This window comes from Homalodisca vitripennis, chromosome 6 (genome assembly GCF_021130785.1).
Source record: "Homalodisca vitripennis isolate AUS2020 chromosome 6, UT_GWSS_2.1, whole genome shotgun sequence".
In the NCBI taxonomy this organism is placed as follows: Eukaryota; Metazoa; Arthropoda; class Insecta; order Hemiptera; family Cicadellidae; genus Homalodisca; species Homalodisca vitripennis.
Window position 1 is genome coordinate 60638954 of NC_060212.1, and position 23925 is coordinate 60662878.

General features: G+C 31.7%; 1 protein-coding gene across 1 annotated transcript; it reads right to left on the bottom strand.

Moving 5' to 3' along the window:
• LOC124364360 lies at nucleotides 1-23715 on the bottom strand. The gene is made up of 9 exons (XM_046819759.1): nucleotides 23561-23715; nucleotides 10713-10831; nucleotides 9178-9286; nucleotides 8829-8887; nucleotides 8610-8645; nucleotides 6021-6144; nucleotides 3003-3094; nucleotides 1309-1336; nucleotides 1-153 (listed from the first exon to the last, which is right to left on the bottom strand). The coding sequence occupies exons 1-9, from the start codon at nucleotides 23637-23639 to the stop codon at nucleotides 101-103; spliced, it is 699 nt and encodes a 232-aa protein (XP_046675715.1). The 5' UTR covers nucleotides 23640-23715; the 3' UTR covers nucleotides 1-100.
• Between the last annotated feature and the right edge of the window lie 210 nt (nucleotides 23716-23925).

Below are 23925 nucleotides of genomic sequence, written 5' to 3' on the forward strand. Positions count from 1 at the left end.
TTAAATAACAGTGTTTATTTTTAACATTTTATCACATCAAAGTAAGGCAAGAGGAAAGCAATCAATTATAATAAAATAAATAATTTGTACCAAAACTTTACTATGAACTATTATTAGCCTTTATTTTCTCGAACAACTTCTTGCATTTTCCATCTGAAAAATAAAATTATATTAAACAATATGTCGTAAATAGCTAAAAAGAAACTGCCTTAGGTCTAAGGGTTCCATGGTTGATGTCTTGTTCTAACATTAAAGTCTTCCAGTTCACAACTGAAATATTTCGGCCATGTCGTTGTGACCCATTTCCAGTCAAAATATTTTTGGAATTGGTTTGTGTAATTACATTACAAAGGAAGTTAATTGTGTAAGCAATGTTTTGATGTGGTATAAACCAGAAGACTTTGATGTTACAATCAAGCTATAATTAAATTAAACACAGCTCTCTTTGTTTGAAGTTTTGCTTGTCAATGGAAAGTTCATGAACGTAACATGATTGATCATACATTTACCATTGTTATGGGACACAATCAACAGTAACTTAATTTAATTTTTACTATTGTTTATTTCACATTAAGATAAAAAACGTTTGAGAAGATCAAGTAGTAATCTTTACAGGTCTGGATTAGCATATGAACAAAACTTATAAAAACTCTAAGAAATAATAATAATTGTGTCTATTAACTTTCATATTAAAATGTGTTCATAAATACCGTGAGTTGACAGAAACAAAGTAATCATTGGTGATGGATAATTTTTTATTAGTTGCCCCTTATCTACCATACATAACCTATTGTCCATATTTATAAACCATGACACACAATAACTCAAAATAATATTCTACTCAAGACAGTTGCTGACATTTAAAAATTAATTAATCAACATTAAATATAATCTTTATGATGGATCTACATTCCATTTAGTTCCATCTTGATCTCAACTCCATAAGAGCAGTGTTGTGCCCTTATAATTTTTGCTCTATTTCTTATCTCAGAACTATCAGACTCATCTCATTTTAAAGGTGTAATGAGTTTGCTTTTAATTCTTTAAATACTTTAATTGACTATCCAGAAAAAAATATGTTTATATTTCATTGTTTAAATATTAAGACTATACTCTTTGCACGGATAAATAAAGAGATTTGAATATTTGTTACTAGTATTCTTTAAAATTAGACATAATTCTGCAACAAGAAATAAGAACGTACAAGTTTTTGAGTTGTAACATTGCTCTCATGAAGTGAAGCTTAAGTTCTTCACAATAAAGCTGCATGTTAAACAATAAACTCAAGCAATTAACTTTTAATCTCACCTGTCTTTTTCTGATCCTCAGGACAATTCTGAAAAAAAAAACATGTTTATCAGTATATAGAAACACACAGCTCGGAACAGAAAATATACTACCCATTAATTATATAGCATTAATATTGTTTTGGAAAAAAGTAAAATTGCATTATTAAGATTGTATTCAAGAACGTAGCCAGGTAAACATTTTGAGGAGATTCAGACAACTGTATTTTCCCGTAGTGGACTGAGATTATGGCCCCATTTTGTTCCTTTAAAAAGTTCTTGACCCGTTTCTTTGTTGAGAATGATCTTTTAGCAGTACATGTCAGTAATACTGAATTAATTAAATAATAATAATTGTTTAATAAATCGTGAAAATTGAAGGGGTGCGAATCCCTTGGACCCCCTCGCTGGCTACGTCCCTGTGTAAACAAACATTGTTTAAGCTAACATATATTTTGCGTTACTAATACATTAGTATTGAGAAATAAATAAAATTATGTATAACCTAAATACGCAATAGTTTAAAATAAAAATATGTATAATTTAAAACATTTTGATCTTAAATTTTGTATTTAGTCATTTACACGATGTTGTGTTCCATAAATTCATCCACTGTGTACAATTATCTGAACAAAAAACAATCAAGTATACAAGAATAACAGTTACATTACTGACAAATAATCTCGGATTTGTGAAGATTATAAAATATTACACAAAAACAGCAGCGTAATCTGTTTTACGTGTAATGATCACGTTTCTTTTACATCCAACATCCAAGGATAAATCCTGTGGTAGCCGTCAAGAGCCAGGATCGCTGTCGTTAGATAATCCAAGTCCAGTTATTTCTGTAATTGTAAAATTGATAATTTGGATTTGCTGGCTACATCCTTGATTGTATTTTAAAATGTGTAAAGATGGCATTCAGTAGTTGCCATTACAATCTTCCTTAATTGAAAGTTATAAATTATAACTGTTTCAACATAATGGCAAGTTTTCATAATAAATGAGTTACACAAGTTATTGAAATTAAAAACTCTTTTGAAGTATTATTTTATACTTTTATATCCAATGACAATTAATCTCATTAAATTTATGAAAATGTCTACTAAACCCAAATTTGAGTGTAACTTATAACATACAATAGTATACTTTAAACAGTGAAAAATACTCATTGGTATATGGAATTTAAAGTTGCATTAAATTAAATTATTGAAAATACAGAGTGTGAGACTTGCTTCAATTAATCAACAAATAACTATTGTGCAGTGTACAACACCACATCTTAACATCATTCTACTGTATCATTGTACCCTGTAATTTCATTTTGAAACTGTTTTCACTTTTCTACCTAACTATACAACTTCGGAATTTTAAACTTCCTAAAGTTGTAATTAATTATATTAATTTTAAGACTTATGATTCAATAAACAATTGTATAATTTAATCACTATTCATATTTAGTACAGGCCGAGAGATTTCATGTGGTCTCCTAGATGTGTGGGAGGGGAACCGCAGTTGGCAAGGAGGGGGAACGGCGGAGGAGAGGAAGCCAGCTCACAGACTGAGCTCACGACTTCCCCCTCTACTTCAGTTGATCAGTAGGCCAAGAACCACATGGAATTTCTCGTACTGTATATAGCAGTTCCATTCTATTGATAGCCATCAAAGAATTGAAACCTTACCAAGATAATCTCAAAGACATTGCTGTCAACTTACCTTTTCTACCTCTTGGAAGAGACAATGCTGTAGGCTCAGTAAAACCGGGTTGCATTTGATGTCTCCAGTATTGGGTGTGGATACCAGGGTATCTGCAACATTGACCACTTCGTAGAGCAACTAAATAAATTGTCATGTATAAGATTGTTAATTCAATAATATGTTCAACATATTAAAATCCATCCGTATTTGAAAACTGATGAATCTCTGTAGATCAATGTGCAACATAGAATAAAATACTTCAAAGGTCCGAACTTTAACCAGCCATTTATCTTATGAGATAGTAGAGAGTTTAAACTATTTTAACGTGATAATAGCTACAAAAAATGTATTTTTGGATATGTTGGATTTTATAAAAATTCTAATTTGACAGACTGTAACAAGTTTGATGTAACTTCATTAGCTTGCAAAAAGGTCTAAATAATTTGCGATATAACTTTATATTAAAATTGTTATTTCAGTTATTAAAATATAATGCAACAAGTGTAGGGGTGTGGTAAAAACTCATTTAACATGCATCAGCGCCTATTAAATTTCTTGAATAAATTCTGAACTTTTATGTAAAATCCTCTTTTTGAGTAGAATTTGTTTCAAGAGCAAACCATGAGGCTTTAGGTAAAATCCCTCAAATCCCTAAAAATTAGTAAATCTATACAATTTTAAAAATCTAATTGTTTAGCATATTGTCTTCATTAATTTATAAATTATAAGTTGATGCTGAATGTCTTAAAACCCATATCATTCTTGTAGCTTCTTACATTCTTAAAAAAGTTCGGTTTTTGTAATCTGCATTGAAATATTTTTAGAAAAGCCATTTTAGAATTTTAAGCTGTTTTAAAAATTCAATGCACTATTAATTAAATATTTAAATTTAAATAATAAGCCATACTATTTAAATTGTGTGAATTCTCTAAACAATTAAGAAAGAGATTTATTTAAAGTCTCTAAATGATAAGCCATCAGTTTTTTTTTACATTTTTTAAAAATACTGATGGACTGGAATTGTTTAGATTCAGTATTTTGTCTATCTGTTCCCTAGTCATTTTACTTCTTGCACAGTTAATACTACTATCAGCATTAATAATAATTCTTTGTCTAGAATCCAGTCTAGAAATGTATTTTAGACCCAACACTGGTTGGTTCGAAATTCAATTCAGTGAATTTGCCACACTGCCATGATATCTCTTCTGATAGTCCAAACAACAAGAACATCTTGCTAAACAATTAAACCCAAAAGCTGTGTAGTAACCCATGCCATGTATGTGTGATGGTGATGGACAATGGTGGTAGTGGTCCCTCCAATTTACAGTGTATGGCATGCTCCTCAGAGCTACAAGAAAGCAACAACTGGGACAGCTCATCGTGGAGACACTGGCTGGTCTTGGATACTCAGCCTTTCCTTCTGTTTCAATGGGATCTTCACAGACCGTCAGGACTCTTCAGAGCATCAGGTATGCTGAGGCAGGTAGACAAACCTCTCCAATGATAGAATGTACAGAAAATTCAATACTGTCGCCTAATCTTTTAGAACAACCTCCTCTAGTTTTGAGCCAAGCAAAATAAACTTATCCTGTACACGAATAAATCAAAGAGAAACCATATTCCAATAAACAATCTTATGACATTGATTCACCAAAATGCATAGAGTGCTTCTAACAAAGATGGGGAGCTAGATCTCATATGTGATGAATTAGAACCCGACGTGTTTATAGTTAGTGGAACACTGTGGATACAGTGGATACATCATTTCAAAAAACATTTTAATTTGTTGAATACTCATAAAGGAGGTGGTGTAGCGATTTTCACAAAAATTAATCTCAATTTCAACAAAGTATTCTATTTAACCAAGATACATTTAGAATTGATAGGAATTACTTTGAATACAAATTTATGAAAACTAAAAACAATTGGCATTTACCATTCTTCCAGTAGAAATGTTGAGATTTTTCTTCAACAGTTTGAAGTTCTTTCAAATGAAATTCACAACAAGAAACAAATTTGTAACTCTAGGTGATTTTAACATTTACGTTCTTAACTATTCAAATCACGACAAGCAAAGTTTTTGTAACATTTTAAGGACTTTTGGGAAGTGGTCAGTAAATTCTCCCACATGAGTGACACTTTCATCAAAACAATGTCAGTTATTAAAAATGTTATTACAAACATTCTAAATACACAGGTGACAGTTATTAGCACATTGATCTCTGACTGCAATGCGCAAGAGACCATTATTAAGAATTGTCTACTGTATAGAGTTTCCGGTCTTTTCAATAACAATGGACATCCTCGAATGTCTAAATCCCATCTCACAAAAGGAGAAGTGGGATTTGTTGGATGCAATGTTTGTAAACTAAAGGTTTCAAACATTTTTTTACCACTTTGAAATTTTATCTTGACATCTGTTGTTCACATTGAAAAAGAGAGGTTCTTATGAATGAATGAATAGTTTTTTATTTTCAATAAGTACAATTCATAAAAGCATGTTTTAAAATTTAAAAAAACAATGATTTTCAAACCGTCTGTTTTTATTGAAAGAATAAATTGACTTTATTTTTAATTACACGTTAAGTAACAAACTATTTTAAAATAAATAAATAAAAAGTAAGATGAATCTACTGCTCTTAAAGTCAAGGGCAAAGGCGTTCAAAGCTTGGTTAAAACGTTAGTTAGCTTATGTAGTCTTCTACTTGAAGGGGGGAGGGGGAGGAATTTCTTGCTAACTATGGGAATCGGGTAATATAGCCAGCTAAAAGTGGAGGGGGTAGCGTAGAAAGACTTTGAATATATGTATCAATGTTAAGATTTGTATGTCTGACTGGATGAGTGAATATCTTGCGTTGATTACTACATATAGTATGTTGTCACCTCAAGAAAGAGATTTAATTTGGTCCACATTTCAACCTAATAATTACTTTATAAAAACAATTAACAATCTTGTACACAAAAAAGTCTCATGTAATGTTACCAACAAATTATTGTCTTGGATGTTTTTATTTAAATATTAAAATTGTTTCTTACTGTTGGCTGTTGGTGCACATTTCTTTATCGCTTCCTCCAAAATGGGTTTCTGCCAGTCTTCCAGCTCCAGCTTGTCCATGTAGCTGAGTGCCTTATCCAGCTTCAAAGCACCATCTTCGTCAACCTAACAACAAGCATGAAGCATTTACCAAAATGTATGCTTTAAGTGTTAAGAGAGTATGTAAACTGTTGAGAATTAAAAAGTAAACCAATAATAAGACCATGTAAACATAAGTGCATGTTAACATAATGTTTGCATTTTGATTGTTTTAGCTGTATCTAAATGCAATTGAAAATTATCATAAAATAAAATAGAATTTTGGGAGAGGATATTGATCACCAAATTCTCCCCAATACATATGCCCATCACCCCTGAAGAGAATTTACTAAATCATTTCATCAGGCCAACTATGTTGTAGTCATCTAATTAAAAAAAATATTATTACTAAAGGATAATATAAAACTAAAAACATTAATAAAAAATAAACTAAATAGCACAATTAACATTTATTTTTCAATCTTGTTAAAATATTCTATAGAACCTTTTAGTACAACTCATTTGAATTTTAACTGCCACTACCTTTTTCTAGTTGAATTGGTTTGAAACTACAACAGTAAATTAACATCACATCAAATAATCAGTGTGAAAACAGACATTAATATCACTGATTCAAAAATATTAATATCTGTATTACATAAAATAGACAGATATTACCAATATGTCGAGTTTTGAGAAAGCATTGTTAATATAAGACTTCACATTGAACCATATAAGAAATTTACCTTTTATTTAGTTAGGTGGTTAAAAAGTTTGTTAAAATATCATAATACCTTACTAATTTTAAAGGATGCAAATGGTACACTTATGGGAATACAACTTAAGAAAAAGACTGATTTAAAATTTTGCTTTATAACAATCTAAGTTTTTTTAATTTTTTTACTTAGAAGTCAACCAGTTCCTATCACAACCCAACTTTTAGACAGCTGAAATAAGAAGCTAATTGGAGTATAATCCCAATAAAATCTGTTAAGTTTCAAATTTTTGCTGTTTCCCAAAGTTAAACAAATTAATATAGTGAAAACTAGAACAAAAATTGTATATTTTTCATGAAATACTATGTTTTATGTTATGTTCATTTGTTTTACAGTCAAGAAATTTATCTATGCCCATTTTCAGAAAATGCAAAGTAGCATATTGTAGAATTTTAGTAAAAATTGTGAAAATATAATTTTTTCATTTTTAGTGTGTGTATTGTACAAAAATATTTAAATTTGTATTTTGTGTCACACAAAGTTTATAAATGTTTTTGCGTAAATTTGTATTATACATAAATATTATGCATCCACAAAATTATAACTCTTACTGATTGTGTTGAGGCAGAGATATTCATAAAAGAGCTATCAGAACTTTGATGTTGTTATTGAGTTGATGAAGTCGTACTTAAGCAACAGATACCAAATGATCAAGGTGAAGTATGAATCAAAATTTTGAATTATAAGTATCCCTGGAATTGACCAGCTGTAGTAGGCCTCAGGGATCAAAACTGGGTCCACTCTTTTTTATTTACATAAATCACATTTCTCAAATAACTCCAGAAAATAATCTATTGCTATTTGCAGGTAAAACAATAGTGGCACAAGTACAAAGAAACTGAGCGATTGGAAATTGATGCAACCACAAAAATAAACCTGGCTGCCCAATTCTTGTCCAAAAAAAATTTAAACCAAATCCCAACAATACAAGATTATGAGTATCTATCTATCAAAAACAAATTAAGAATGATAAGAAACCCCATTTTATAAATTGGAGATAATATGTTACATTAGTCGAAGGGTGCAGATTTCCTGGGAATGAAACTGGATGATGGATTGGACTGGAACGAGCAGTTGGAAAAAAATTTCTCCTCCACAGTTTTTATAGTTTCAACAATTTTTTATACAGTGTACAAGCTACATGGATCTCTGTTTATGCTTCCTTCCCACCTGGCCTATAACATTTTCTGAAATTCAGGACACTCTATTGTTGTCCGAAATGTACCCAACATCTTGATCAACATCATGTCCCACACCATACAACCCAACTGGACGAAATGTCAAAAATTCGAGTAAGTAAGTAATAGAATGTAAGTCAAATTAGCATAAATTCATGTTTAGTCAAGATTTCTTTTGCTGTGTCCCTTAGTACACATTTTATATTATGAATAACTGTTTCTCAGTTTACAATAACATGTAACAGAGATCAGAGACTACTACTTTTTGGGAGTCATAAGTGAGCAATTTGAGTCGAAAAGAGTTTAATTGTTTCTATTAACGTCAAGAATGTAGCCAGGAAAAGATTTTTGTGGTGGGGGGGTCCAGACAAATGATATTTTCCTGTAGAGTAAGGCCCCATTTTGTTCCTTAGTTATTGATATGTTTCTTTGTTGAAAACAAATTATATAATAATAATAATCGTTCACAACAAAATTAATTGAAGAATTTGAAAATTCAGGTGGGTCCGGACACCTTGGACTCCCTCAGTGGCTACGTCTTTGATTAACATTAAAAACGCAACAGTAAATATTTTATGAATTACAAAAAATAACTTACCAAATCTGCTTTCTTTGCCACACACTCAGTTGTGCACTGAAAAAATATATGCACATTAGAAATGCACTATGTATAAACTTCGGTGAATATAAGTAATTAAGTATAACTCCTGAATAAAACAAGAACAAACTCATACTTTTACTAAATATCTGATGGTATTATCTAAAATAGGCTTATAAGATGTAAATGAAAAAGCAACATTAACAAAACTGTACTCACAATAACTTTCATTTTCATCTGATTGACTCTTGCACAGGAAAATGGATCACCTCCAGTTGCTAAAAAAGATCATTTATGGTTAATTTACTGAACACTAATGAGAGAACTCAGCTTAACGAATATGGATACTATTCTATACAGTTTCTGTTGATTATTTTGATAGTTGATGGATTTGGATCTTAGATTATGAACACCAAAATGTATCTAGTTTCATCCTTTATTAATAAAAGACAGAATTTGATTCAGTTGATACATTTAGAAATTTTAACACCACTGATAGAATGAATGCAGCTGAATGCACTGTTTTTAAAGAAAATCTTTATAAATTTGATTACAGACATAGACTTACATATACCGGAAGCATTCAGTTTGCTGACAAAATCATTGAAGCAGTCCGAGATAGCCTGTTTGTCCTTGTCCCCGAAATGTTTGAGCCAGCGTCCTTTTCCACAACAAGTCTAAACAATACCAAAACATGTTAGAGTTTTCTACTTGATGTTCCATTAGTGTATGGAAAAATTGTTAAAACATACTTGATTTGATTAGAGTTAGAATACATTCTTATATTACAGAATGTACAATTCCATTTGGTGAGTGTCCAAAAGGTATTGTTAATAACAAAGTGAGATGGTGTGGTGTGAATTTTTCATTATTAAGCAGTTGAAGACTATAATAGTAAATAACAATGTTACAACACAGCAAACAACAAACCCAAGAACGTAGCCAGGAAAACATTTTTTTTTTTTTGAGGGGTCCAGACAACTAATATTTTCCCATAGTAAACAAAGAGTAAGTCCCTATTTTGTTCCTTAAAAAGTTCTTGACCCGTTTTTTTGTTGAGGATGATCTTTCATCAGAACATGCCAGTAACACTGAATTATTTAAATAATAATAATCGTTTACTAAAAAAGTAGTTGAACAAATTTAAAATTGAGAGGGTACAGATCCCTCGCTGGCTACGTCTTTGAACAAACCTATCAACAAAAAATCAATATAAATAATAGAAACTATTTATTATAAGATACAAAGCCAACAACATTTATTTTTCAAAACAAAGTAAATGTTCGGAGAAAACCTTTAATCAACCCTAAAGAATGTTTATACCAAAATTAATAGCACATGAAGGATTGACAATTACTATATCCTGAAATGCATGCGAGGCTAGAAATGAAATTAATTTAGTCTGGTGAATTTAGAACTTTGTTCCTTATAATTCCATCAGTTTATTGATGGACTCTCATTTGAAAGAAATTCTGGAAATTAAATTAAAGTCCATACTAGTTGTAATTTCAGCCATTTTGTATGCAATCAACAGTCCCCAGTAGGGTTCACTGCTGGCTGATTTGTACCTTCCAGTTAAACCCACACTGAGTAGAGCAAAAACCAATGTATCACTTAAATCTGGGCAACCTAATGGATGTGCAGGAGCGGCACATCACTAACAGCAAATGTCGAGATTCTAGGGTGCAAGGGTAATTCAATGGAGTAGTCTACTACAGGAGATGACTGTTGGAGTTGGTGGAGTTTTTTATCTAAGAGTTAAAGGTTCTTGCCAGCCAGGACATAAGGGTGTGCCACCCCCTGCCTGCTTTGACTGGAAAGAGTGATTCAGAGCTGGCTTTTCTTTCTTCCTAAGAGACATGACTTGAGATTAGTGCCCTAAACTATTCCTCGTGAATCTCGACAGGAGGCGACCCCTACTCCCAACCTTACCATTTAAAATATCCTGACACTCCGGAAGCAGCATAAAGGCCCTTATAGGACTAGGTGCAATATTCTAAGCTTCTTGTCCTAAGAGAACAAAAAAATGCAATCAAGAGTTATCAATGTAAGAAACAATTTTCAAGAAACATTGGTGAAATATAATAATATAAATCGGACAACCTTGCCATGGTGGTGTTTGCACTTGAGGAACTTGTCTGAATCATCATCGTCTGGGGAGACTTCCCTGCGTACCCTGGCTGAGAAGTCCCAGTCTTCTAATCGGTCGGCTAGCAGTTCATCTGCAAAAGAAGTTGTGTTTGAGAGGCAACATTCTGAGTAAAATTTTTATAATTTGTTTATAAATAGAGATTCAAAAAAGTTAATTTGTATTATTCATTTGACTATATTTGTTTCACTCAGACAAATGAAGCAAAGTTTTTCTTCTGTCCGCAGGATATTTCGAGGTCTAACTGTAAACTTGAAATTTTACATGAAATCATATTTATAAATACGTTAGATCAAGTTCAGTAAGGTGTATGTCCTTCTATAGGATTTGGCTGAGCTTTAGCAAAGGCTATCTATCACTCAGGGACTGACAAAATTTCTCTTCTATCAGTTTGTTTGTCTGCAGTGTATATTAAGAACAAATTCAGCTATAGTTTAAATTTTTCATGAAACTTTCATATCCCCAGATGGGATTCCCTCACTCTATTCCAGACGAAGCCTTTTACAGAATACATGATCTGGTGTATGCCTACCTTGATTTTATTATAATGAGGAGCAAAACCTCAGAAACTTCCCATTTGTTACTCCTATGCCCTCAATTTCAGTAAATTATTTTAAAACACGAAGACATACAATCTGAATGGTAGGTAATTTTTCTACATAATAAATCCAGACATCTGACGTTTCGAGGTCTACAATTTGATCCCTTCTTCAGGTAATAACTAACACACTTAAGTCAGGAATCACAATATATACAATCTAAAATGCCTTGGGATTTTCGGCACATCGCTTTATATGAGGGTTAATAACAACTTATGAAAGTTGAAATTGAACGTTAAGCTCTCGCTAAAAACTGTTTTGCTCTTCAACTTCGATCTTAAAACAGGATCTTTACATTTAATAATTCAGATATGGGCGCGGATATGGGAACATTTACTTATAGCCATCACTTATTACTTAGGAAAGGCCCAGAGCGACACCAAGGCAGAAGTTGGAGTAGTCAACTATCTCAACTACCCAGCCAATAAACGAGGAGGTAACAGCAGCTGACGCAAAAGCCCAGATAGCAACCCCTAACCAGCGCATCGTCTACGTTATCCTGGCTGAGATTGCTGCGCAGTTGACCGCCCTCATCAGACTCTTCAGCGAGGTAATCGCCATCTGCGGTCCACCCTCCAACTGCTGGACAGTTCCAGGGACCGAAGGATCCCCGCTGACAGACACGCCAATAAGCATTTTGCTCAGATGCTGTCCAAAGACGCGGAAGAGAGCTCTAGAGGCCATCCCCGGGAGGGTGCAAGAGACAATATTATGCCATTTAAAAAGGGTTATCAAAGCCACCCCTGCTATAATACGGTGAAATGGGAGTGTTCCGCGAATAGTAAAAGTAGTAACCTCAGCGGCGTATTCAAACAGTTATTTCAGCCTCGATCCGTCTAAGAAAATAAAAACCTCTGACTAGAGTATATTACTTATTTATATAAAATTTCTTATACTTTTGCATTAAATTAAATTGTACACAGGGTGTTCAGTAAAAGTGTTCCAATACTTTGAGATTTTGTTCTACTCATAAAAATGAGCAACAAATTTCACATGAAGGTAATAGTATCCGTCTGTCTGTGTTTTTTATAAAAAATATATATCTTTTGAAGCAGTTAATATAAAGTTATAAAACTTGAGAATTGTATTAACCTTTAGTTAAATTTTTTTTAAATAAAATATTAGGCTAACAAAATCCTTGAAAAGTTTCAAAATGGCGGACGTCAGCCGGTTTTCAGTTATTTTGATGCAATAAATTAAAAGTACGCCATTTTGAAACAGGTGAAAGGATTTCGTTAATATTTTATTTTGAAAAGGGTCTATCAAAGGTTAAAACGACTCTAAAGTTTCATAACTATCTTAACTGGCCCAAAAGATATAACTTTTTTTGATAAAGAACACATACAGACAGGTATACGGAAAACTAACGGTTTTAGGACATTCCTTCATATGAACTTTTTTGCTCATTTTTATATGTAGAACAAAATCCAAAAGTATTGGAACACTTTTACTGAACACCCTGTATATCATGAACGTTTATTTAATAGAAACATAAAAACGGCAGGCCTACGTATAGCTACAGGGAACATAATATGGCATTAGTTACAATAAAAAAGGACGAAACCGCGATGGTTGCTGCGGTCGAATCGTGAAATTGGGAGAACATTTTAGGGCAATCATAATTTATACAATTAAATACATTGAACTGTTCCATTATTCTATTTTATACAGTTTTATGAATATTTTACAAGAAAATATTAGCAATATCTTTAAATTTACCATTATCCATTGCATGTTTGGTTAATTTACTTTGAAAATGGGTGTACTGTACACTAGCAGTTTGTACGAGAGTCGTATTACGGCTAAACCTCGATTCGGAGGTAGACTATTCCCGGAGGGAGGGTCGCTAAATACCACATTATAGTTTCACAGTGGTGTTACCGAGGAGTTAGTTTATATTTTAAACTATGGATTTATCAACATGTTTTTAAAGGGATGCGTTAAATGTTTTAATTGTAAGAATAATATTTGACGAAATTTTTAAGTGGTGTGTTGACTTGGTTTAGGGCGTACCTACATATACCGTAAGCATACATTTTTAAATCTAATTTTTAACAGGTAATAAAGTTATTGTCGTTTTACTATTTCAAAAATAATAATAATGATTAAATCCATAAAACCGCATAATTGGCGCCGACTTTCATCTGAAGTCCTATGACTTTATTAAGCGGTATACCGTCCCTCGTGTCGGCCGTTGGAACGAGCTATTGGCCACGGACCACAAAAATAGAACATTTTTTTGAAACCACATAAAAGGACGACTGTTAACGTGCCCGTAGGCTACTGGTTGTGACTTAAGGTGGGACAATCGATTTTGGGTTGAGTAAATGTTTTAAAATATAATTGTCACAATCCTTCAAGATACCCTTCCTGAAAACAGAAAAAACATATTTTAGGTCACTTCACGAGAAACTATAGACATTTGAAGTAGTCATGTTGGGTCTTTTTATAATTAGGCCCAATGGAAAACTTCTGATGATAAGGATTTCAAATTTTTACAATTGTTTATAATGTTACGCAAAAAATATTAATTTTATATATTTTGGAATTAAAAATGTGTTTTAAATTGTAAAAAACGCATTCATATGGAATCTGTGTTGATTCTTAAAAAGACACCGTGCGCCTTCGGATTTTCAGTATGCTTCCTGCCGCAATACTGACGCAATTGGCCAACCCTTCGGGGAATGCGATATTGGGATTTGAATCGTTCTGCCTGATGCATATGTGTTATTATGCATTATTCTGCAGGATATGAGTTCAGAAAAAAATAAATACCGTTTATTAAACAAATATTTATTCTTAAAAAAAAACCATGATGTAAAATCAATTCGGATAACCGGAGGTCTGAGTAAATCAGGTTAGGATAAACGACATTGTACTGTACTTTAAAATCATTCCCCTATAATAAATCTTCAAAGTTCTTGTTCACATTTTCTCCTGTTTGTAATAACTTACTTTTATATTGACAAAGAACGAAATCGATCTACCCTCTCGCTCCGCTTAATTCACAGAAATGCTCCCGAATGATTCGTTATTGCTACTGCTTTATATTAGGAAGGTAATGCCAGTTTTATAAATTATCCAAATCTGCTTTCATTTCACTGAAATTGCCAATTAGTAAAGACAGCATAAGAGAAAGATTATGACAGAATACGTAATGCGTAAAATACACGTAAATGGTTATAATTAAAAAAATCTAATTTACAAAAAAAACAGTAGCAGTCGTGGGACTGCCGATAGAAGTGAAAACAGAACTATTAAGTTTGAGAGTAATTAACAATACGTTATAGTAGCAGTACATCTGTAATTGTAAATGTGACGCGTTTTTAATTTTCCAATTTTAAAATCCACGAAAAAATATTATCAAACAACTAGAAAATCTATTTTACCACGCTAGTAAGATAAATCTTATACCGTAATAATACTCATTTCATGATGAAGAGGTTAAATATTATTTATGCAAAAATTATATGAAATTTTTTTATGTTTTATTTATTAGTTACATATGATGGGTTAAACAAATCATGAACAAATATATATACAAAGTGGTTGAAAAAATAATTAATATACAATTATCTTAACAATATCTTAATAAAAACAATAAATGAACATATTTCATAAAATCTAAAATTATTATAACATTTTTTTTAATTTTCCAATTTTAAAATCCACGAAAAAATATTATCAAATAACTAGAAATCTATTGTAGTCCCGGTAAAATAAGGATGCAACCTCGGAAATGAAAGATAATAAGCTAAGATTTTGCATACGTCTTTATTTTGATGGTATAAAACTTACCTCAAAAGTCTCATATAATCACGTGTACGCGTCTTTAGATATTTAAGGTCAAACTTCACGAAAATCGGTTTTTGCAATATCTCGTTTCCCTTACGCTAAATGACTTTGAAGGTGGTTAGAGAAATTGTAGAACGGAAAATTCTCTTCAACTTTTGTCTGAAGTATTTTTATGTTCGTTCAACCTTTTTTTTAGATACAGCGCAAAGAGTAGGGGACCGCTTACTGTATATACGATAATGCGAGGTCAGCCAGTAGAATACAATAAATAAATGAGTTATATTGTTAATTATTCACTTACTATTATTATTGCTTAGTACTTAATACTATTATTATTGTTAGCATTATTATCATTTATTATTAAATTTTTATTATTATTTATTATTTAATATGCCTAGACGAAACCACTACAACATATATCATCGATGGTGGATTTCTCTTGCATCGCGTTGTATGGAATAAAGATGATACTATCTCTGATATTTTGAATAAATACGTCAAATATTTACAAACACATTATGGGTCAAGTATCGTTGTTGTATTTGATGGTTTACTCAGACTACACTAAGAACATTAAAGCAATGGAACAATTAAGAAGAACTGCTGGGTGTTTCAAAATCTTACGAACTCCGCTTTGATGAAACAATGGAGGTGGCAATCAGCCAAGAAAAAGTGTTATCGCATTCATCTAATAAAAAAATATTTATAGACATGCTTATCAACAAATTAAAAAAACTGTTAATATCACTACAAAACAAGCCAGAGATGACGCTGATGTTCCCATTGTAGAACAGCTATTGCAGAGTCTAAACTTAAAAAAAAACTTATGTCATTGTAAGAGAAGATATTTATTTGCTAGTTATCTTGATAGGACGTGCTCAATCACATCAACAAGAAATTTTTTTCAAAAAAAATTGGGTTAAGGGTAATGTAGAGACAACACTGAATTCATAAATACCCAATAATAATTCAATTAATAAGACAAGTTTTAATAAATACCCTCATTCTAAGAAAACACCTATTATTTTTACACGCGTTTAGTGTATTTGATACGTCTTCTGCGCTTTATAAAAAAAGGTAAAATATCGTTTATTAAAATGTTCAAAAAAATCACGATTTAAATCAATCAGCTCAATTATTTAAACAAAAAAACTGCTCTGTACAAGAATTATTTGAAAATGGAGTACGTATTTTCTTAGCAACGTATAATGCTCCGATATCAGAAGTCTTATCGATACACCCAGTTCATCAAATCAGCAAGACTCAACAAACCAGTGCAGTTATCAAGTCTTCCACCTTCAAATACAGCAGCTTGTCAGCATATCCTTCGTGTCTATTATCAGACCCAAATTTGGTTGGGAAATGATTTAGAACCCCAGGAATTCGGCTGGGTAGTGCAAAATGAACTCCTGGAACCAATACAAACAAACATTATTACCACCAGCACCAGAAGAACTGCTGAATACATTATTTTGCAATAGCAAAAAAGGTTGTGGTTCTAATTGCGGATGCAGGAAATCAGGAATTGCGATGCGCTTTAATTTGTGGGCAGTGTAATGGACAATCATGCATCAACGCTTCATAAACTTCAGATGGTTTCAATGAAGAAAGTGAATATATAATTAAATATATAAATCAAATTTCATTTGAAATATTTCTTTTAATATTGTATGTTTGGTAAAAATAAATTAAGTATTATTTAGAGAATATATAATTTATAATTAATATCTATAAATATATGCTATAAATATATGCGATAATAATGCTAACAATAATAATAGTATTAAGTAATAATAATAATAATAGTAAGTGAAAATAATTAACAATATAACTCATTTATTTATTGTATTCTATTCTACTGGCTGACCTCGCATTATTCGTATATACAGGTAAGCGGTCCCCTACTCTTTGCGCTGTATCTAAAAAAAGGTTTGAACGTACATAAAAAATACTTCAGACAAAGTTGAAGAGAATTTTTCCGTTCTACAATTTCTCTAACCACCTTCAAAGTCATTTAGCGTAAGGGAAACGAGATATTTGCAAAAAACCGATTTTCGTGAAGTTTGACCTTAAATATCTAAAGACGCGTACACGTGATTATATGAGGACTTTTGAGGTAAGTTTTATACTATCAAAAATAAAGACGTATGCAAAATTTTAGCTTATTATCTCTCATTCCGAGGTTGCATCCTTATTTTGCCTTATTTTACTGAGTTATTGTACCACGCTAGTAAGATAAATCTTATACCGTATTAATACTCATTTCATGATGAAGAGGTTAAATATTAAAAAACATAATTAAAATGAATAATGCTAAATTTTAAATACAAATATTCGTACAAATATTAAAATTGTTTAAAAATATATTCGTTGTTTTCATTATTAATTTATCTGTATAACTACGGATAAAGTAATATAATTGCAATAACAATTAAACCCACAATATTTTTAAGACTAATAAATTAGTTAAATTAACTTGGTTCTTTCGTAAAGGTATTTTTATTGCACAATAAACTAATTTATTGAGTTAATACGGTATCAGTGAGCCAATGCGCCAACTACAGTTCCGGCAGAAGAAACGTTCACTCATCACTTCATACGCTACTACTGGCTAAACTAAAACTTCCAATAAAAAAATGATAAATTACAAAAAAAATATTCATCTATTTTCACACAACTTTCTCGCTGACAAATTTTGTCTGACCAAAAAATAAAAAAAATCCTCGCTTACTACTTTTTTCTTGTCATTGTAAACGCTATGTAAAATGTAAACAATAATCAAAATTATTTCGAAATTTTTTTAATATTTAAAAATGTAACCAATAGATTGCCAATATTAAGAGCTTTAATTTGACGCATCCTACAGAATTGTACGACAATTGGCTTCACTTTTAAATTCGCGACGAGAGGAAGCCGTAAAGGTCACTGATTTTCGCAGTCTTGTTTTCATACTCCGCCGGGACAGTTTTAACACAGCGAGACTGAGTTTTTCATGCAGGTTAGTAGTCGCGGCCAAGTCTACTATTATCATTAGCATGTCGGTGACGCGAACCGAGGATTTTAACCCTCTACCAAAACGCTCAACTCGCCTAAAGAAGTTTTCACTTCAAAAATATTGATGCAAAAATTATTAATAACTTAGACCGGTTGTACACTAGTTGGAACATTCAATTGTGTTTATGAGAATAGGTATAATTATACGAACCGATAATTAAGTATACACAACTTTCTGTTTGTATAAAGTTCAGATTACACAAAATAATGAAACCCATGTGCATATAAACAGTTTTATAATGCACTTACTGTGCGATCTTATCCGCCCGAATGTCGGAACCAAGATAGAAAAGTGGTAACAAACTTCAAACCACTTTCTCAGAACAACGTAATGATTATAAAAACTAAAAACCTATTTGGCCCGAATTATAAAGTTACACAATGTTAAAGATGTGTTCTTTCATACACTAAATAATAATAAGTAGGCAATTCAAATTTGCAATGACGGATTAATTAACATAACCTCAATACCCAACCAGGATGTGGCGGGAAATGTAAAACACTGAATTGAATATTCTAGAACAAAGACCAGGACAGCCAACACCAAGCCTCCGGCGCGGGAACAATCACGAGAGTTGTAACGGTTTATAATTGAGAGCTCCACAGACCGGTGAACCGCTTTAGCCTGGGGAGACTACCGGTGGTACCGGTCACCGGTCACTGTTACAGCTATATGATCCGTTCCAAGGTCAAGGTCAAGATCTCAATCTTCATGTATTAAAAAAGATAGATATATTGTTGAATGTCTTCCAATATATAGACACTTTGCTTCGTTCACAGAGAAATATTAACAACCCTTTGTAGTGTAACGAACTTGTTTTTCCCCCTAAGAACAATATTAAACACTGTATTCCCTTGTTTTGGCCCTAGAATAATGCGCGATGTCTCATTTTAAAGATGTGATGAAAACGTAATCAAACACTTTTTGGGTTTTCTTGTAAACTGCGTGTGTAACTTTTAATCAAGCCAATGAAGTAAAAAAGGTTTATAAGTTTTTTCTCTGAATGACTAATACAATTAATAAAACATTGAAAAGCCTACCAAGAACGTAGCCAGGAAAAAATTTTGGGTGGGGTCCAAACAACTGGTATTTTCCCGTAGTGGAGAGAGAGTAAAGCCCCCCTTTTTGTTCCTTAAAAAGTTCCTGACCCTTTACTTTGTTGAGGATGTTCTTTTCAACAGTATATGTAATACTGAATTATTTGAATAATAATAATAATAATAGTTTACTAAAAAACTAATTGAAAATTTGAGGGGGATGTCCGGACTCTTTGGACCCCCTCGCTGGCTACGTTCTTGAAGCCGATGGATTGGTAATAAAGATTTAAAAATAGACACCATCTTCCATACATCTACAATTAAGAATGATGGCGTAAAAGAGGTATAAAGTTGTCATTCTGGGGTTAAAATCATGGTCGCCACAAGTACAGTTAGACCATAAATGCGGAAAATAGTTTTCAAACGGCCTCTTCATATAGTTTAAATTCAAAGAAATTAGTACAGATCGTACGAACTACGAAATTATTCGATTTTATTAGTGGTTATAGCATAGTGTTGAAGGTAGGTTAAAGATTTTCATCACTTTGATGTAGTTTTGAATTTTACAACTTAGTTTAATCAGCTGCTCATATTAATTGGGTAATATCTGTACATCTGATTGTATTTTATCAGTCTTTGATATGATATTGCATCCTTTGCTAAAATATGAAATGTTACCGTTTTGCGCCATCTAGCGGCAAACGAAGGAAACAGGGATTATAAATGTATTACAGAAAACTATTAAAAACTTGTTATATTGAGTAAACTCTGGCATTTAAAAAGGTCTAAGTTTTAAATTTAATTTATAAAAAATTAGGTAATTTATTATTATTAGAGTATATTGGATTAAAACGCTGAACAAAAATATAGAGTATATATGCTTTAAAACAGAACTAGCTAGCTTTAACGAGCAAGGGGATTTCTGCCGTCTCTACTAACTATGCAGGCATTGTAATTATTTTTAGTAAACATTATTATACATTTATAAACATAAAATATTTTAGGATAATTTTAATATTTTCCACTTCCGTTTTCAGTTAGGCTACTTTGACAAAAAATAACGGAAACACAAAATCTGTCTCTTTACCGAAAATCTTTGAATGGACGTGAAGAATATTAAAAGTTTATTAAAAGTCCATCCCAGTTAATTAAATCTACAAAGGTTTGAATAGTCCTTTTTGTTTTATTATTGTTATTTTCAGTATTATTATTCCGTAAATCATCCAAAGCGCTTCTTTCACCCGGGACTCAAAATAGCCATATTAGTTATAGTTTATGCAATTAAATTTACCATACAGACAATGCTAGTACAAAGAGTAAGAAATGTTTTTTGGCAAGTGTTATCAGCGCAAGTATAACGTAGTGTGGTCTAATAGGATAGGCAGTCTGTAGCCTTTAGGCATTGGGGCCCATGAGACTATTAGTTTTAAAACAATACCATCAACATTTTCTATGCAGCTGAAACATGTACAGATTGGCGGACAGAGGCAATAAGCATTCAATGAAGTTTCGACGTATATCTTCACAACAGTGAAACTACACCGCCAACTGTCGTTTTGGTTCTGTATTAGAAAATGTCATTATCAATATAATCACAGTTACTAAAAAAGGCAACTAATTTCGGAGCTATGCGATAAAAAAAAACAATTTTCTATTTTTTGATAAGTAAATAAAAAAGTTTAAACGGGACGGGATATAAACCAATGCCTAGGAACCCCAACTGGATTGCATTTTAATATTTTGACTAATATTCAAAATTAATTTCTTTGTGATTTTTTTCAATGAAAGTTACTTGAGAAATATTAAACAAATATTCATAAATCAATTACCTTTTATTAATTTTTTCCATTTTATTACTGTAATTTATTTTTTCATTCTTCTGAAACATTGGATTTGCCTCGTTAATACGTTCAAAATAACAAATGACTTATTTATCTCTGCTCATTTTTTACATAAAGCTGGGAATTGTTGTATGTTGGTTTTAAAGGTTTCATTTTGTAATTTGAATAAATATTTCATTCAATAATTCAAACCTTTTGTTAACTATGTTAAATACGCGAACTTTAACTAACTTATGTGACTCGTTTATTTGCATTACCAACTCCCAGACTTTCACATAGTAGGGGCAGACGTTTGCCAAAATAATAATTACTAAAAAAAACCAAATATTATTCTTGTCGAGTGTTTCCAAAGAAAATCTGGGCTGTAGACTATACGTTCGTTCTTTATTCAAACAATTCAAGTGTCCTGTATCCAATAAAGGTTTTACATTTTTATTTCATTCTCTTTGGATGTACTGTAAAATACACAATACAGCCTTAATTACATTCTTGAAAAAATACTGATGCTTGTAATTAGGGTAATTTTTAAATACTCGTTCTTTAATGTTTATTGTATTCCGTTATCACCGTTTTTGTTGTGATCACTGTAATTTTATATGGATTTGAATACTACAATAATCTTCATTATAAACGTCACGATCCATTAAAGACATAATATATTCTTTTCTTTGTGTGCGTTTAACTTTAATTGCGCATGTTTTTATGAGCTACTTTTGCTAGCAAGTGCTCCGTTTAACGCACAACTTGATGCTACAAAAAAAAATATTTTTCATATTTAAAATCTTAGATAACTACGTAGTGGGAATATAATTAATGTTGTTTAATTTTTAGAGACAATTTAATATTTTTGCCGATTGTTTAGTCTTTTCAGATTTTATATTTTTAAGATAAGATAATTATGTAAATGTAAATGTAGAAGACATTTAGAATTGTAAGAAAAAGAAGAGTAAGAGAAAATGCTCTGTATGTATGGTAAGTAAGTGATATCAAAGCAAAATTATTTCAAGGTTTTAATTTTTCGTCTCTGTAAATCGGTCAAGTCCCGAAAATTCGAAATCGCTATTGAAATAACACACTTTATGTTTCAAATATTGGAGTTCTCTACTATAAGCTCTGAGTATAAAATCTAGAAAAACAAAATGTAAAACATCGACCAAAGATGCCGTAAGTTACGTTCTCAAATACAATTTTTTAGGTTAAGACATTTTGTATTGCTATAAATAAACGCATACATAACTCTCATATAAATGATCATGTTCTAACCACGTCAAAATAATGCTAATGCAAATAAAACCTTGATGTATTTTCACCTCCTTGTGGAAAGCCATCTGTAGTCACAATAAGAAGATGGTGCAATTATTTTCTGGCTTTATTTTTAAGTCATAGTTCTTTAAGATATAGTTTTCCCGAACACATGAGAAAATACAAGAAAGATTTGACCACTCCACACGTAATCACAGATATTTAAAGTAAAAAATTTATAGGCTATAATTTCGTAACAAGGCCCAAATAAGCGAATGAAGGCAAAAACATTAATTTTACTTTATGTAGTTGAGTCACAGCTTTTTAGAATTGTAACAAGGAAATTTCATAATTAAATAACATAAAATTGGTTAAAAACTATGTTTTTAAACAATATTTTTCTTAGGGAAGTTATGTTTTTATTAATACACATTTAATTCCTCCAATAATTTTTATTTCCATGTTGTAAAAAGATTCATACCCTATACTTCAACCGTTGTGATGAGCCACAACGCTGAGATAACTCTTAATTCTGCTCCAAATGTATACCATTCCTTGTCGAATTTACAAGTTTATTCCATATTTCCTAGCTTCAGAAGTGTTATGGAGTTTGACACAAATCTTGCTGAAAAATCAAAAGTACTCTAATCGAAAACAGAACCTAAAAGTGTGGTTGATAAATTCACATAGCGACGTTTCAACTTGACTGAGTTAAAACAAAATATAACTTTTTACGTTATATTAAAAATTACTGAAGCGATTTAAGTCTGTTTGTATATAAACAAATTAATATAATTGAGCAGTTTTTCATCACAGTGACGTAATTATTTATAAGCCAGAACTCATAAAATAATTCCCTTAAATAATTATTTATTTACAAATTGTAAAAATCGTATCCGTTTTTACTTGATCCTGGTTACAAAAGTGACTAAGCTTACTTCTTTACATTCATGTGATCCTTTATGTTATGCTTTTTATATTTTTCTTATTGCCAGTAAAGTGTTATTTTAAAGGGTTGTGCCTCACACAAAGTAACAATATCAGTCCAAACACAAGCTTGTATGTTGAAAACGTTAGCTACAATTTTTCACATATGATTAACAAAACTAATTCCTGATTTTTAAATTGTCGTCCAAACTTTGGAAGGAAATATTGGCAATGCTGGAAATCGATACAATTTCAACAAAATAGATAAATTATTATTACTAATTAAAGACATTTAAAGTTACTCACTGAACCTAGAGTCCTCGAAGTCGTAGGCAGAGACCGCTACGAGAGCGAAGAGCGCAAGTACCAGCTGTTGTGTAAACATGGTTGTGCTCCGTACAGGTAACCTACTGCAGTGTAATGTGGTGCCCCAGTGACCGGGCCACAGTTATATACTGGCCCAGCCCGGCCTTCCACTTCGGGTCAACAAACCGCATCAGCCCCCAGCCTCCTGCCTGTGGCTGGCTCTCTTCACCGTGTGGCATACAGCAGAAATATCGTTCATTTGGCCATTGCTAATTCAGTGCAGACAATAGATCTTCTTCCTTGGACATCTCGACTTACGATCTTGTAAGTGCGTGAATCACTGTAATCCATTGTTAGTTGGGTAA

Bases quoted from the DNA above. Each gene is read 5' to 3' on its own strand.
- LOC124364360 (XM_046819759.1), bottom strand. From the start codon at position 23,639: ATGTTTACACAACAGCTGGTACTTGCGCTCTTCGCTCTCGTAGCGGTC. The intron at 6,145-8,609 runs GTAAGTTATTTT...GCTTGTTGTTAG, and splicing joins TGGCAAAGAAAGCAGATTTG to GTTGACGAAGATGGTGCTTT. The intron at 3,095-6,020 runs GTAAGAAACAAT...TCAATGTTGCAG, and splicing joins ATGTGCACCAACAGCCAACA to ATACCCTGGTATCCACACCC.